Genomic DNA, 13,334 nt, shown 5'->3' on the forward strand with positions numbered 1-13,334 from the left:
CCATATGCTGTCTACAAGAGACTTGTTTTAGACCCAAAGACACCTCCAGACTGAAAGTGAGGAGTGGAGAACCATTTACCGCACTAATGGACCGCAGAAGAGAGCTGGGGTAGCAATCCTCATATCAGATGAACTAGATTTTAAACCGAAGACTGTAATAAGAGTTGTAGAGGGATACTGTATCAAAATTAAAGGGTCTATCCATCAAGAATATCTAGCAATTATAAATACCTATGCCCCCAGTGTGGGAACATCCAGTTATATAAACCAATTAATAACCAAAGTAAAGAAACACATTGAAAACACGTTAATAGTCAGGGACTTTAACACCCCTCTCATAGCAATGGACAGATATCTAAGCAGAAGATCAACACAGAAACAAGGGCTTTGAATGACACCCCTGCACCAGATGGACTTCAGAACAGTTCATCCCAAAGCAAAAGAATACCCATTCTTCTCAAGTGCACATGGAACTTTTTCCAGAATAGGTCACATCCAGGGTCACAAATCAGGTCTCAACGGATACCAAAAGATTGAGATCGTTTCTTGCATATTTTCATACCACAGTGCTCTGAAACAAACTCAGTCACAAGAAGAAATTTGGGAGGAACTCGAACACTTGGAGGTTAAAGAGCATCCTACTAAAGAATGAATGGGTCAACTAGGAAGTTAAAGAAGAATTTAAAAAATTCACAGAAACTAATGAGAATGAAAGCACTTTGGTTCAAAACCTTTGGGGTATAGCAAAGGTGGCCCTAAGAGGGAAGTACATAGCAATACAAGCCTCTCTCAAAAAATTAGGAAACTCCCAAATACACAAGCTATTGTACATTTGGAGAAAGAAAAGCAAAGAAAGCCTAAACCAAGCAAGAGAAATAATAAAGGTTAGAGCAGAAATCAGTGAAATTGAAACCAAAAGACCAGTGGAACAGATCAATGAAAGTAGGAGCTGGTTCTTTGAAAGAATTAGTAAGATTGATAAACCTCTGGCCAGACTTCTCCAAAAGAAAAGAAAAAGGACCCAAATTAATAAAATCACGAATGAAAGGAGAGATCACAACCAACACTGAAGAAATACAATTATAAGAACATATTATAAGAAACTATACACTAACAAATTCGGCAATCTGGAAGAAATGGATGCTTTCTTGGAAACTTAGAAACTACAAAGACTGAAAAAAAAAAAAAAAAGAAACTACAAAGACTGAAACAAGGAAGAGGTAGAAAATCTGAACAGACCCATGACCAGCAAGGAAATTAAAGCAGTATTCAAAAACCTCCCCCCAAAACAAGAGTCAGGGCCAGGTGGCTTCTCAGGGGAATTCTCCCAAACATTTAAAGAAGAAATAATACCTATTCTCCTGAAGCTATTTCAAAATATCGAAATGGAGGGAAAACTTCCAAACTCCTTCCGTGCGGCCAGCATTACCTTGATCCCAAAACTAGACATACTGTACACAAAGAAACTCAAAATGGATGAAAGACCTAAATGTGAGACAGGACTCTTATCAAAATCCTAGAGGAGAACACAGGTACTAACCTTTTAACCTTGGCCACAGCAACTTCTTACAAGATACATCTCTAAGGTATGGGAAACAAAAGCAAAAATGAACTATTGGGACTTCCATCAGGATAAAAAGTTTTGCACAGCAAAGGAAGCAGTCAACAGAACTAAAAGGCAACCTATGGAATGGGAGAAGGTATTTGCAAATGAGATCATATAAAGGGCTGGCATCCAAGATCTATAAAGAACTTAACAAACTCAGCACCCGGAGAACACATAATCCAGCCAAGAAATGGGCAGAAGACATGGAAAGACACTTTTCCAAAGAAGACTTAAAGATGGTCAGCAGACACATGAAAAAATGCTCCACATCATTTGCCATCAGAGAAATACAAATCAAAACCGCAATGAGATACCACCTTACACCTGTTAGAATGGCTAAAACTAACAAGGCAGGGAACAACAAATATTGGCAAAGATGTGGAAAAAGGGGAACCCTCTTACAGTTTTGATGGGAATGCAAGCTGGTACAGCCATTCGGAAGACAGTATGGAGGTTCCTCAAGGAGTTAAAAATAGAGCTACCCTATAACCCAGCAATTGCACTTCTGGTATTTACCCCAAGGATACAGTTGTAGTGAAAGAAGGGCACATGCACCCCAATGTTCATAGCAACAGTGTGCACAATAGCCAAACTGTGGAACAAGCTGAGATGTCCTTTAATAAGTGAATGGATAAAGAAGATGTGGTTCATATATACAATAGAATGTTATTCAGCCATCAGAAAGGACGGATACCTTCCATTAACATCAATGTGCTTGGAACTGGAGGGAATTATGCTAAGTGAAATAGGTCAAGCAGAGAAAGACAATTACCACATGGTTTCACTCACATGTGAAATGTAAGGAATAACACAGAAGATCATAGGGACAGGGAGGGAAAACTGAATGGAAAGAAATTAGAGGGGGAGACAAACCATGAGAAACTCTTGACTCTGGGAAACAAACTGAGGGTTGGGGAGTGGGAGGTGGGTAGGAGGATGGGGTAAATAGGTGATGGGCATTAAGGATGGCACATGATGTGATGAGCAGTGGGTCTTATTTGCATCTAATGATTCATTGAACATTATATCAGAAAATAATGTATTATATGTTAGCTAATTGAATTTAAGTCAAAAATAAAAAAACAATGAAGAAAAGATCTTTCATTAGAGAAATGCAAATTAAAATTATGAGATACGCTTCTGAATTAAAATGACCAACAGTACCTAGTCTTGGAGTTGATACAGAGCAAATTGACCTCCTATATATTACTGGTGGGAATGGAAAATATTACGGCCACTTTTTAAAACAATTTGACAGTTTTTTATAATGTTAAAAATATATTTACCGTGTGACCCAGCCATTCTGCTCCTAGATATTGACCCAAGTTAGGAAAACATGTCAACAGAAATGTTCAGAGCAACATCATTCATAATTGCCTAAACCTGGAAACAACCCAAATAGGCATTAGTCTGTAAATGCCTAAGCAGTTTGTGGTATATACATAAAATGGAATTCCATTTAGTAGTAAAAGGGAACAAACTGCTTATATATGCACCAGCACTGATAGATCGCAAAACCTTAGGTTAAGAATTTCTTATGAATTCTAGAACAGGCATAGGTATAGTGTAAGAAGAAGGTCTCTGTTGCCAGAGAGTTGGAAAGAATTGAGTGCAGATGTCAGGAGGGAACTTTGGGGTGATTGAGTGCTATATATCATTATTTTGATAGTGGTTATATACTTGTATCCATGTGTTAAAAGTCAGTTATTAGGGGTATCTGGGTAGCTCAGTCTGGTTAAGAGTCTACTTTTGGCTCAGGTCAAATGGATGGAGCCCCATGTCGGGCTCCCTGCTCAGCCAGGAATCTGCTTCTCCCTCTTCCTCTGCCCCTCTCCCTGTCCTGACTTTCTCTCTTTCAAATAAATAAAAATCTTAAAAAAAAAAACCACTCATTAATTTTATTCTTTATGAATTATCTCACAAGAAAGCTGAATAAGAAAAACCAACTTTTAAATAAATAATCAAACTCCCTTTAAGTCATAGAATGATTGGAGAGAATAACAGGTTTCATTTTTTTTCTGGACTTTCACAAACGAGAGTCTGCATGCTTTGGCAGAAAACGGAGAAAGGGTATCACCAAGCAGGTAGGTATCTAGTTTTGCTCATCAGTTGGAGATAAAACTTAAATTCAGAAAAGAAGTAGTAATTTTGCTTAAGATAAAATAAAAATAAAATTTCACTTGAGTCTCAAATTTCCAATTATAAAACAAGTAAGTCACAATGATGAAAAGTACAGCCTAGGGCCTATTGTCAGTAATACTGTAATAACTGTGTGGTGACAGATGGTAACTGCACTTTTCGTGGTGAGCAGTGTGTTTGTAGAATATGTAAAACTGTCAAACTTCTATGTTGCATACCTGAAATGTACATAACATTGTATATCAACTGTACTTCAGTTTAAAAAAGTAGAAAGCAGGAGCACCTGGGTGGCTCAGTGGGTTAAGCCGCTGCCTTCGGCTCAGGTCATGATCTCAGGGTCCTGCTCAGCAGGGAGCCTGCTTCCTCCTCTCTCTCTCTCTGCCTACCTCTCTGCCTACTTGTGATCTCTCTCTGTCAAATAAATAAAATGAAATCTTAAAAAAGTTGAAAGCATACTATAAAAACTAGTTGATATATTTAACTTCTTAGCTTCTTATTAACCATTGTCATTTTAATTCATTTTAGAAATACAAACCTGGTCGATGTGATGATATTTTGAAATGGAAGCCTCCTAGTCTAAATTCTGTGGATTTCCGCCTAAAGATAACAAGAATGGGAGGAGAAGGGTAAGTATGCACTTTTGCCGCCATTTTTACATGAAATAATGCTGTTTGTATAAGGCTTCACTGTTTACTGGATACTTGACATATACTTTACCCCCTCAAAAGTAAAATACTTTATTTTTACAATATACATACATACCTGTACATCTGATTTTCAGCTGTTAGAACTAACATTTTGTATCCTAACATCTGATTTTTAGCTGTAAGAACTACTAACATTTTGGTCTTCAAAAGTACAGTTATTTCTAATATAAAAAAATGAACTTTGTTAAAATTGTAAAAGTGAAAATAGATTTTGCTTGACAATTCCTGCCAACTGAATTATAAATTAAGATATGATCATGGTTATTACATCTAAGTGTTTTGAAGTAGGTCTTTTTTACTTCAAAAGAAACTACTTCAGGCTTGCATTTGGATAGCAAAAACATTTCTTCATGGTTTAATTGTTGACTTTAAGATTTTTCATAATTAGGGGCACTTGGGTAGCTCAGATGGTTAAGCATCTGCTTTTGCCTCAGGCCCTGATATCAAGGTCCTGGGATCAGGCCCCACAACGGGGGCACATAGAATGTATTACTATTTTCAGAGGTAGGCTTCAGTGATTCATCAGTCTTACGTAATATCCAGTACTCATTACATCACATGCCCCACTTAATGTCCATCACTGCATCCTCCCACCTCCTTCCCCTCCAGCAACCCTCAGTTTGTTCCCTATGATTAAGAGTCTTTTATGGTTAAGAGTCTTTTATGATTTCATCTTGTTTTATTTTTCCCTCCCTTTCCCTATGCTCTTCTGTTCTGTTTCTCAAATTTCATTTACAGTGAGATTGTATGATAATTGTCTTTCTCTGATTGACAATTTCACTCAGCATAATACCCTCTGGTCCTATCCAGGTCATTGCAGATTGCAAGATTTCATTTTTTTGGACAGCTACATAGTATTCCATGGTATATATACATACCACATCTTCTTTAGCCATTCATCTGTTGATGGACATCGGGGCTCTTTCCATAGTTTGGCTGTTGTGGACATTGCTGCTATAAATATTGGGGTGCAGGTGCCCCTTTGGATCACTATATTTGTATCTTGGAGGTAAATACCTAGTAGTGCTGTTGCTGGGTTATAGGGCCTTATGTGTGTTTTATTGAGTTTTGAAAAATTATTTTGTTTTGCTTTTTTACAGATTATAATTTTTAGCATTGAAAAGCTACATGAGGCTGTATATAGAGTGTGCATTTTCTAGGTAGCTAAAATGGTAATACTAATTTTTTTCTTGCAGTTACCCACTGCAGTTAAATACAGCAAAATGTTTAGTAGTTTGTCATCCCAGTTTTGCTTAGTTCTTAGTATATTTTAAACTATATTTTGTTCTTTTAAAATTTTACCTATTTTTAAATAACTTCTTACAAAAAAAGAGGAATTACTTTTAATTCTGGTACATCTTTAAAACACACCACAATATCAATACTTAAGGTGATTTTATGATAGGAATGTGTAAGTTATTTTTGTGTAGGTACATAATTTATTTATGTAACATGGGTGTCAGTTTTCAAAAATAGGGTATTAAATATGAAATACAGTGTAATAACTATTACATAAAGTATGTATTATTCAGTTAGCCAGAGTAGTATGCTTTTTTAATGTAAAGAATGTTATGTATTATAGCAGTTTTCACTAAATAAATGGGCTTACATCTAATGCCTATGTTAGATGCTGTATGTTAGAGGGCATTTTAAGAAATATGCCTTTAATAGTTGGAAAGGAGAGTAGCCATTTATCTAAATTGAAAGAATCTGAGCATGTGACCAGTGTAAGTGGTTTAAGATACTAAAATACCACAAGACAAGCTCATTTCTTTTCTTGATTGCACTTCTAAATATTTCTAAATCTAAAAGCTAATCTAATCTAAAGCTTAGAATGGAGTGGAATGTCTTAAAATATAATTTAAGTACAATATAAGTACCAATCCTTGAAAATGTCTCTGGTTTTTTTTTTTTTTTTAAATGAAGTCTTAGATTTTCAAAGTATGTTTTTAAGTTTTATCCAGCTGCATTATAGCAATAAAGTGGGTATAGTAGAGATTCTTACTAGTTTAAAATTTAATACAAATAGAAAAATGTATTGTTAAATGCCTTGTCAATGGCAATTAAAATTTAAACTTCACCTTTTTTTTAAAAACTCCTTTTAGTATCATTTCTAAAGTATATTAACTCTGATTTATCATGGCCTAAAATAACTTTTATATATCTTAGCTATTCACATGTATTGAACTTTATAGACATACAATAGAGATTTTTATTTGAGAGCTGTATGGTGTTTTAAAAAACATTATGGGTTTATATTAACTTCTCTATAACCAGAAACTGTGATGGTTGTTTCAAAAGCTAGAATTACAAAGGTCTGTTCTGAAAAGTGCAAACTCTTGAGTACAATGTCAGTGGCTTATAGTGAGTAGTATACCTTCATCATTTTTGCAGCATAGTAGTTTAGAGCACAAATTCTAGAGTCAGACTGCCTGGGTTTAAATATCTTTATTAGCTGTGTGACCTTGAGCACATTCCTTTTTTCTGTGCCTTATATTCCTCATTCGTCAAATAGAAGTTGACCTCGTAAGACTTAAGAAATAAAAGGATTAAATAAGCTAATATATGTACAACAGATGGCACATGGTGAGCATTTAAATGTTTGCTGTTGTTTTTAATTAAAGTAGATTTTAAAGTCCATATTTCCTTTTTGTTGCTCTTGCAACTCTTTTGTTTGCTAAACTGTGTAAGTTCAATTTTCTATGTGAATTATTTCCCATTTGATTGCAATCCCTATTAATTTTTCACTTTTAAAATGAATATGTCTTCATCTTATTTGTGTAATTAATCATAATTGTTAAACACCTGGAGAGTGAGAACATAAAGTCACAGAACTTATTTTTAGATTTTTTTGGTAACAAACATCTTAAAATAACCTTGGCAATATGTGTAGTGGTTAAGAACACAGGTCTAATGGTTAAGAACGTGTGTTCTTGGCCCAGCCTGCACAGAATCAAATCCTAGCTCCAGTCCTCTTGCTGCTGTTACTTTCTTACTAATCTTTCTAAGCTTCCTCATCTGCAAAGTGCCCACAGTAATAGTTTTTATCTCTTGTTGTGAAGATTTGCTTATACTCTGTAAAATTTGCAGGAGTTAACAAAGTAAATATGGGTTCTGCCATTATAGACTTGGTATTTATGAGCTATTGAGTTAAAATGCAAAAATAATACTGCTTTTTGAGATTTGGTAGGGATTAAATAAAATGATACATGTGAAGAATACACAATAGAATCTAATGTTTATTTTTGTCATTTTTGATGGTTATAGTTATTAATTTAACCTCAGCAGACTGTGTAGTTACATCATGGATTAAAAGTATGCCCTGCATAATCATGGGGGGGGGGAAGTGCTCTGAAGGAAGAAGTTGCACTTTTCTGTGAAAAGATAAAGATGTTTGCTCTTTCTAATAGAAATGCTAAAATCACAGTGAAGTTTAAATTTTTATCCATCACATTGGCAAATATTAACAATGTTCCTTTTGATTGGGTTGACTGCAGTGTGAGCAAATAGACACTCTGCTATTCTGTCTGATAGGAATGCAAATTGGTACAACTCTTCTAGTGGGCGATAAGGTAGCATATGTCCTGAGGAAGTATGCTTCAAGTTTTGTGAAAGGAGAAGTCTTATTTGTCTTCTGTATGTTTGTATTTCTAGTACCTGGTGTGGTAACTTGTACATAATAGATACTCAAGAAATATTAAAAGGTGACATACATGTATATGTATGTGTGTGTGTATGTGTGTATACACACATTTTATTATATATATGTACATAAACAAAAATACCAAAAGGTGTGTGTATAAGAATTCCATTGAAGTATCTCTTAATAGGGAAATTGGAAATATTCAGTGTCCTTTTTTATTATTGTATAAATCTTTTGAGATATCTATATATTCATGTGTGTTTCTAGGAAAGTTGCTAAGAATGTTATAAATAGTGTCTTTTACAAATAGGTCCAGTCTGTTGAGATATAAGATTTTCTTAGAGGTTTGAAACTGAACTCAGACCTACTGTCCAGCTTTGTTGTTTGATTTTATATTCACACATAGTTATGTGATATTAATAGATACATCATTTTCGTCATAGGAAAAAAACAAAAACCACAACAATTACTTTAACAGAATTAATTTAATATGAAGAACTATAATCAGTTACTAAAGAACTGAAAAGGCAAAGAAGAGTTGAAGAGATAGTAACTTCAGGAAGGACCTACCATGCAAGGAACAAAGGAATGAATGAAGGTGAATTACTAAAATATAAAAGTTTGGAGGGGGCCCTATAGAGCTCATTAGAAGTTTACTGCCAGCTGGTGGTGGTGTTACCTCAAGATCTTGGAGGATTATGGCTTTGAATTTTGACATCTGAGGAAGGGTACAGTACTGGCTAGGAGGTGCTGATTTTTCAGAGGGTCCAAGTGAAGCTGGTTCTAAGACAGTGGGAAAAACTAGTGGAGCCAACTGGTACCACTAGAATCACTTGTGCAAACAGGAGAGAGTACATTCTTTCTTTTTTCTTTAGTCTTTTAGTACCCTCGCTCACCCACCAGGAGTTCTAGAATAACAAATTGGAGCATAGAGAGTGAGTTTGAAGCCAGGTGACAATAGCTTAATTTTAGCACAGTGCATTTCTTTAGTTACTTATCCATTCAATTCTACACACACTTGAATTTCCATAGAACAGCAAAAAATTTCTTTCACTTGAGAGGCATATATTCTCTTGCTATTCAAAGTGTACAGACAGGGGTCTCAATTAATCATTTACCCATTTCTGGGAGATAGTCGTGATATCTGTCTCTGGGCAATGGTAATCACTTCTCAAATTCAGTCACAGTTCTGTATAGACGGGATCGGGCGCATTCAGGATGTTATGGCCTAGACAGTCACAGTTCTATACAAATACCTATGACTTAATGACTGAATTGTTAAGTTAGTCAACATCAGCAGTCCTGACAGTGATCATGAGACCATGGCTGAAGCTCTCTTTCTGTCCATTTCATTTTTCCTTTGTTCTGAGATGATCCAGGCTTTTTACTTGGTGTGGTGACACAAAACCTTTATTCTGGTTAGGTTTGATCCGCAGTGGTTTTACAGTTTTTTTGTTTATATAGTTTTCCTTTAACTTTTACTGTTGGACATGGAAATACTAAGAGACAGAGGTACCTCAGAGAATACTCTAGGTTCCAGAAGTATTCCTTCCTAATGCTTTCTGTAGCAGCAGTCTAACTGTTCTTTGTGAACAGAATTGGTCATTTTAGACAGTAATCAGTCAGTCAATTAATCAATCTCTATCTCTTTTCGCTTGTTGGTTCAGTTACATGAGAAGCACAAAATGGCCACTAGCAGTTTCGGTTTCTAGTTCAGTAGGACATTCTTGTGTTCCTTGATACAGAAGCATTCTTACTTGCAAACCAAAATTTCTACTCCAGAGTTGCTGGGATAGGAAACAAAAATTCTGTGAGTGGATAGTTAGAAATCGTATTGAGATGGTGACGGTTCTTTGACTCATGTATTTTGGCTAAGGGAGAAATTACACCATATATTTGGATACAGATTTAAAACCATGTCCCACATCTGATGAGAACACAGCTTTTTAAAGTGTGGTCTTCTAACTGGTTTGCAACTGAATTTTCAGTTGACCATCTTACTGTTGTGTTAAGTCAGCTACTTCTAGGTGGGAGGTAAGACCAGTGAATTTCAAGGCTTTGAGCCTGTTGCCTCACTTATTTTTGCTGTGAAGGAAGTTTTATGGCAACCTTTGTTAATGGGTAAGATATCCCATAAGTCTGTAGGAGGTGATGTTAGTAGAACTGTTAAAGAGAAGAAAAAATTTTTTTTGAAATCTAGGATGCTTATGTGATCTAGTAAGGATAAATTGCTTATCCTCTCTATGGTAGAAGTCAGTGTAATCAGCCTACTATAATGACCTAAAATATGCTATCAGCCTAGCATAGTGATCCTTACTCTGGGTCAGTGTCTTGTCTAATTCTCCTGGGGAACGATGCTGTGTCAAGGGCCTCATTGTAGTTAAGACTGAGTAGTTGAGTTGAGTTGGCAAATTGAGCACTTAGTGGTAGCTGTTGCCAGATGAGCTGTGGGGAGGAAAGAGCCCCTGCATATCCTCTATCCCTTCTACTTTTGCCATTTTTCATGGGCTCATTGAATAAACTCTGGGATGGCTGGAAGAAATAAAAGAATTGACATTTAGAATTGGTCATTTTGGCTACCTGATTATTGAGAGCCTCCTTTGAGCTGGATACCTATTTCATCATAATCTGTGCCTCTTTTTTTTTTTTTTTTTTAAAGATTTTACTTATTTATTTGACAGACAGAGATCACAAGAAGGCAGAGAGGCAGGCAGAGAGCGAAGGGGAAGCGGGCTTCCAGCTGAGGAGAGAGCCCGATGCAGGGCTCTATCTCAGGACCCTGAGAACATGTCCTGAGCCGAAGGCAGAGGCTTTAACCCACTGAGCCACCCAGGCTCCCCATAATCTGTGCCTCTTCTGAGAGGTCTCGACATACCTTCCCTACACTTCACTGACACTAATCTTCTAATCCTGTTCTTTCCATATTGTTGACCAGTTTTCTAAACTATCTGCAGTGAGTGTAGATTTGTGCTTCTGGCCACGTCTCAGTCCAGACTGTACTTTTCAAAGCTTGGCCCAGAGATTTGTGTGAATGTGAACCAAGGCATCACTGCCACTCCCCACAGTAAAGCATCTGCACTTCACTCAGTGCTACCCAAGCCCTCTCTTCCTCCTTGTATCCATCCTGGGCAGGAGGATACAGGGCCACAGCTCCTGGGTGTTTATAGAGAGAATAGGTTGATTTTATTTTACATGCTTTTGAATTAATGTTGGAAAACTAATTGCAAGCAGTTTTTAAACCCAAAATGTCATGTTGTAAAAGGACAATAAACATTGGGTCAAAATGAAGCAACAACAAAAAGAGGTCAGCCCATTGGTAGAACTTCCATTGCTCATGTCTTCGGGCTGTTATCATGCAGCAGTATGTTTCTTTCTTTTCTTTTTTTTTTTTTTTCCCTAGACCATCATGGAACTTTAAATTTTAAACTGTATTTCAGGTTGTTTTTTTGTTTTTTTTTCTCCTTCATCTGTAATTAAGAAATTCCCCCTTGATGTTAGGTATGGATTGAAGAAAAGACGGCAGTGCCTCAGTAAAGAAAGCCATAGCTCTATCTGTATTTCTGGACCTGCTCAAGCTCAATGTCTTATGTAGCATTGCCCTCCCTTCCTTCCTCTCTTTTTAGAGAGGGAGAGAGGGAGAATCTTAAGCATGCTTTATGCCTAGCACGGAGCCTGACGTGGGGCTCATTCCCACAACCCTGTGATCATGACCTGAGCCAAAAACAAGAGTCAGAAACTTAACTGAACCACCCAGGTGCTCCTCTTATGTAGCATTTCTCTTATCTATCTATCTATCTATCTATCTGTCTATGAGAGAAAGAGAAAGAAAGCAGGGAGGAGAGGCAGAGGAGGGTAAGGGGGAAGAGAGAGAAAGAGAGAAAGAAGCAGGAAAGAGAGTGAGAGAAGAGAGAGAAAAAGAAGTCTCAGTGGAGACTTCCCTGCTGAGCAGGGAGCCCAACGTGGGACTTCATCCTAGGACCCAGAGATTGTGACCTAAGCCAAAGGCAGATGCTTAACCAACTGAGACACCCAGGCACTCTTCTTACGTAGCATTTGTACTTACTGGATAGTTTGTTCCAACTGTCCCTGTACTTCATGGTTTAATGGCTTAAATAGTACCCCTTTCATCCTGGGCGATTTAGGTCATCATATGGTTATTGTTTCCCGTGATTAGACGTTCAGTCTTTCAAGGTCCAATAACAAGCTAAGATCTGTTTCTCAAAAGAATAATGATCTTCAGGAAATGGCATGGTTTTACTCTAAGACCCTGACGACTTGTATGATTCTCTTGTTGGGGCTTGCCCAAAGCTCTGGATAGTGGATGGGGCGCCTGGGTGGCTCAGTGGGTTAAAGCCTCTGCCTTTGGCTCAGGTCATGATCCCAAGGTCCTGGGATTGAGCCCCACATCAGAGTCTCTGCTCAGCGGGGAGCCTGCTTTCTCCTCTCTCTCTCTCTGCCTATGTGTCTGCCTACTTGTGATCTCTGTCAAATAAATAAATAAAATCTTAAAAATAAAATAAGGTTCAAGTAATAGAAAAGCTTACACTACAGCCTGGATTTGTTACAGAGCTTTCTTTTGCTCTGATCCCGATTTACAAATGCTGTTCAAGCATTGTGCCTCCCCACTCTCCCCTTCTTAGTAGTAAATGGTGTACATGTTGTAACTTCTCTTTCACCTTGGAGACAGGTCTTAGGCATTGGATTCCTGGAAATGTTACTATAGTAATTTTTTTTTTTTTGGTGTATTGCCTCTCATATATAGTTTTTAATTTACTTGAGAGAGAGAGAGAGAGAAAATGAGTAGTGGGGAGGGGCAGAGGGAGAGGAAGAAGCAGACTCCCCACTGAATAGGAAGCCCCATGTGGGACTTGATCCCAGGACCCTGGGATCATGACCTGAGCTGAAGGCAGACGCTCAACTGACAGAACCGTCTTACTAAGGCATCTAAAGAACTTTGTGATTCCTCCTTCCCATTGTTAATAAGCATAAGTCCAAAGTCATCAGTGTTGTGGATCAGTGTTTTGTTCTGTGTAATGTCAGAATAATCACTGTCTCTGGAAAAAAAAAAAAAGATCAAAAAGATAAAAATCGGTGGTGGTAAGGATACAGAGAAATTGGAGCCCTCAGACAATGAGATTGTAAATTGGTGCAGCCACTCTCGCAGTTCCTCAGAATGTTCAAGATAGACTTACCACATGACCGAGCAGTTCTACTCCCAGGTATATATCCGAGAGAAATG

The 13,334-nt window shown here is 37.2% G+C and overlaps 1 protein-coding gene across 1 annotated transcript in view; it reads left to right on the forward strand.

Annotated features, from left to right (window-relative positions):
- RNGTT (RNA guanylyltransferase and 5'-phosphatase) overlaps nucleotides 1-13,334 on the forward strand; it is a 344,889-nt gene that overhangs the window by 203,465 nt on the left and 128,090 nt on the right. The window contains exon 13 of the mRNA XM_044245889.1: nucleotides 4,271-4,371. Within this exon, the coding sequence (XP_044101824.1) occupies nucleotides 4,271-4,371 (101 nt within the window). The remainder of the gene's footprint in view (nucleotides 1-4,270; nucleotides 4,372-13,334) is intronic.

Source organism: Neovison vison, chromosome 1 (assembly GCF_020171115.1).
Source record: "Neovison vison isolate M4711 chromosome 1, ASM_NN_V1, whole genome shotgun sequence".
Classification (NCBI taxonomy): Eukaryota; Metazoa; Chordata; class Mammalia; order Carnivora; family Mustelidae; genus Neogale; species Neogale vison.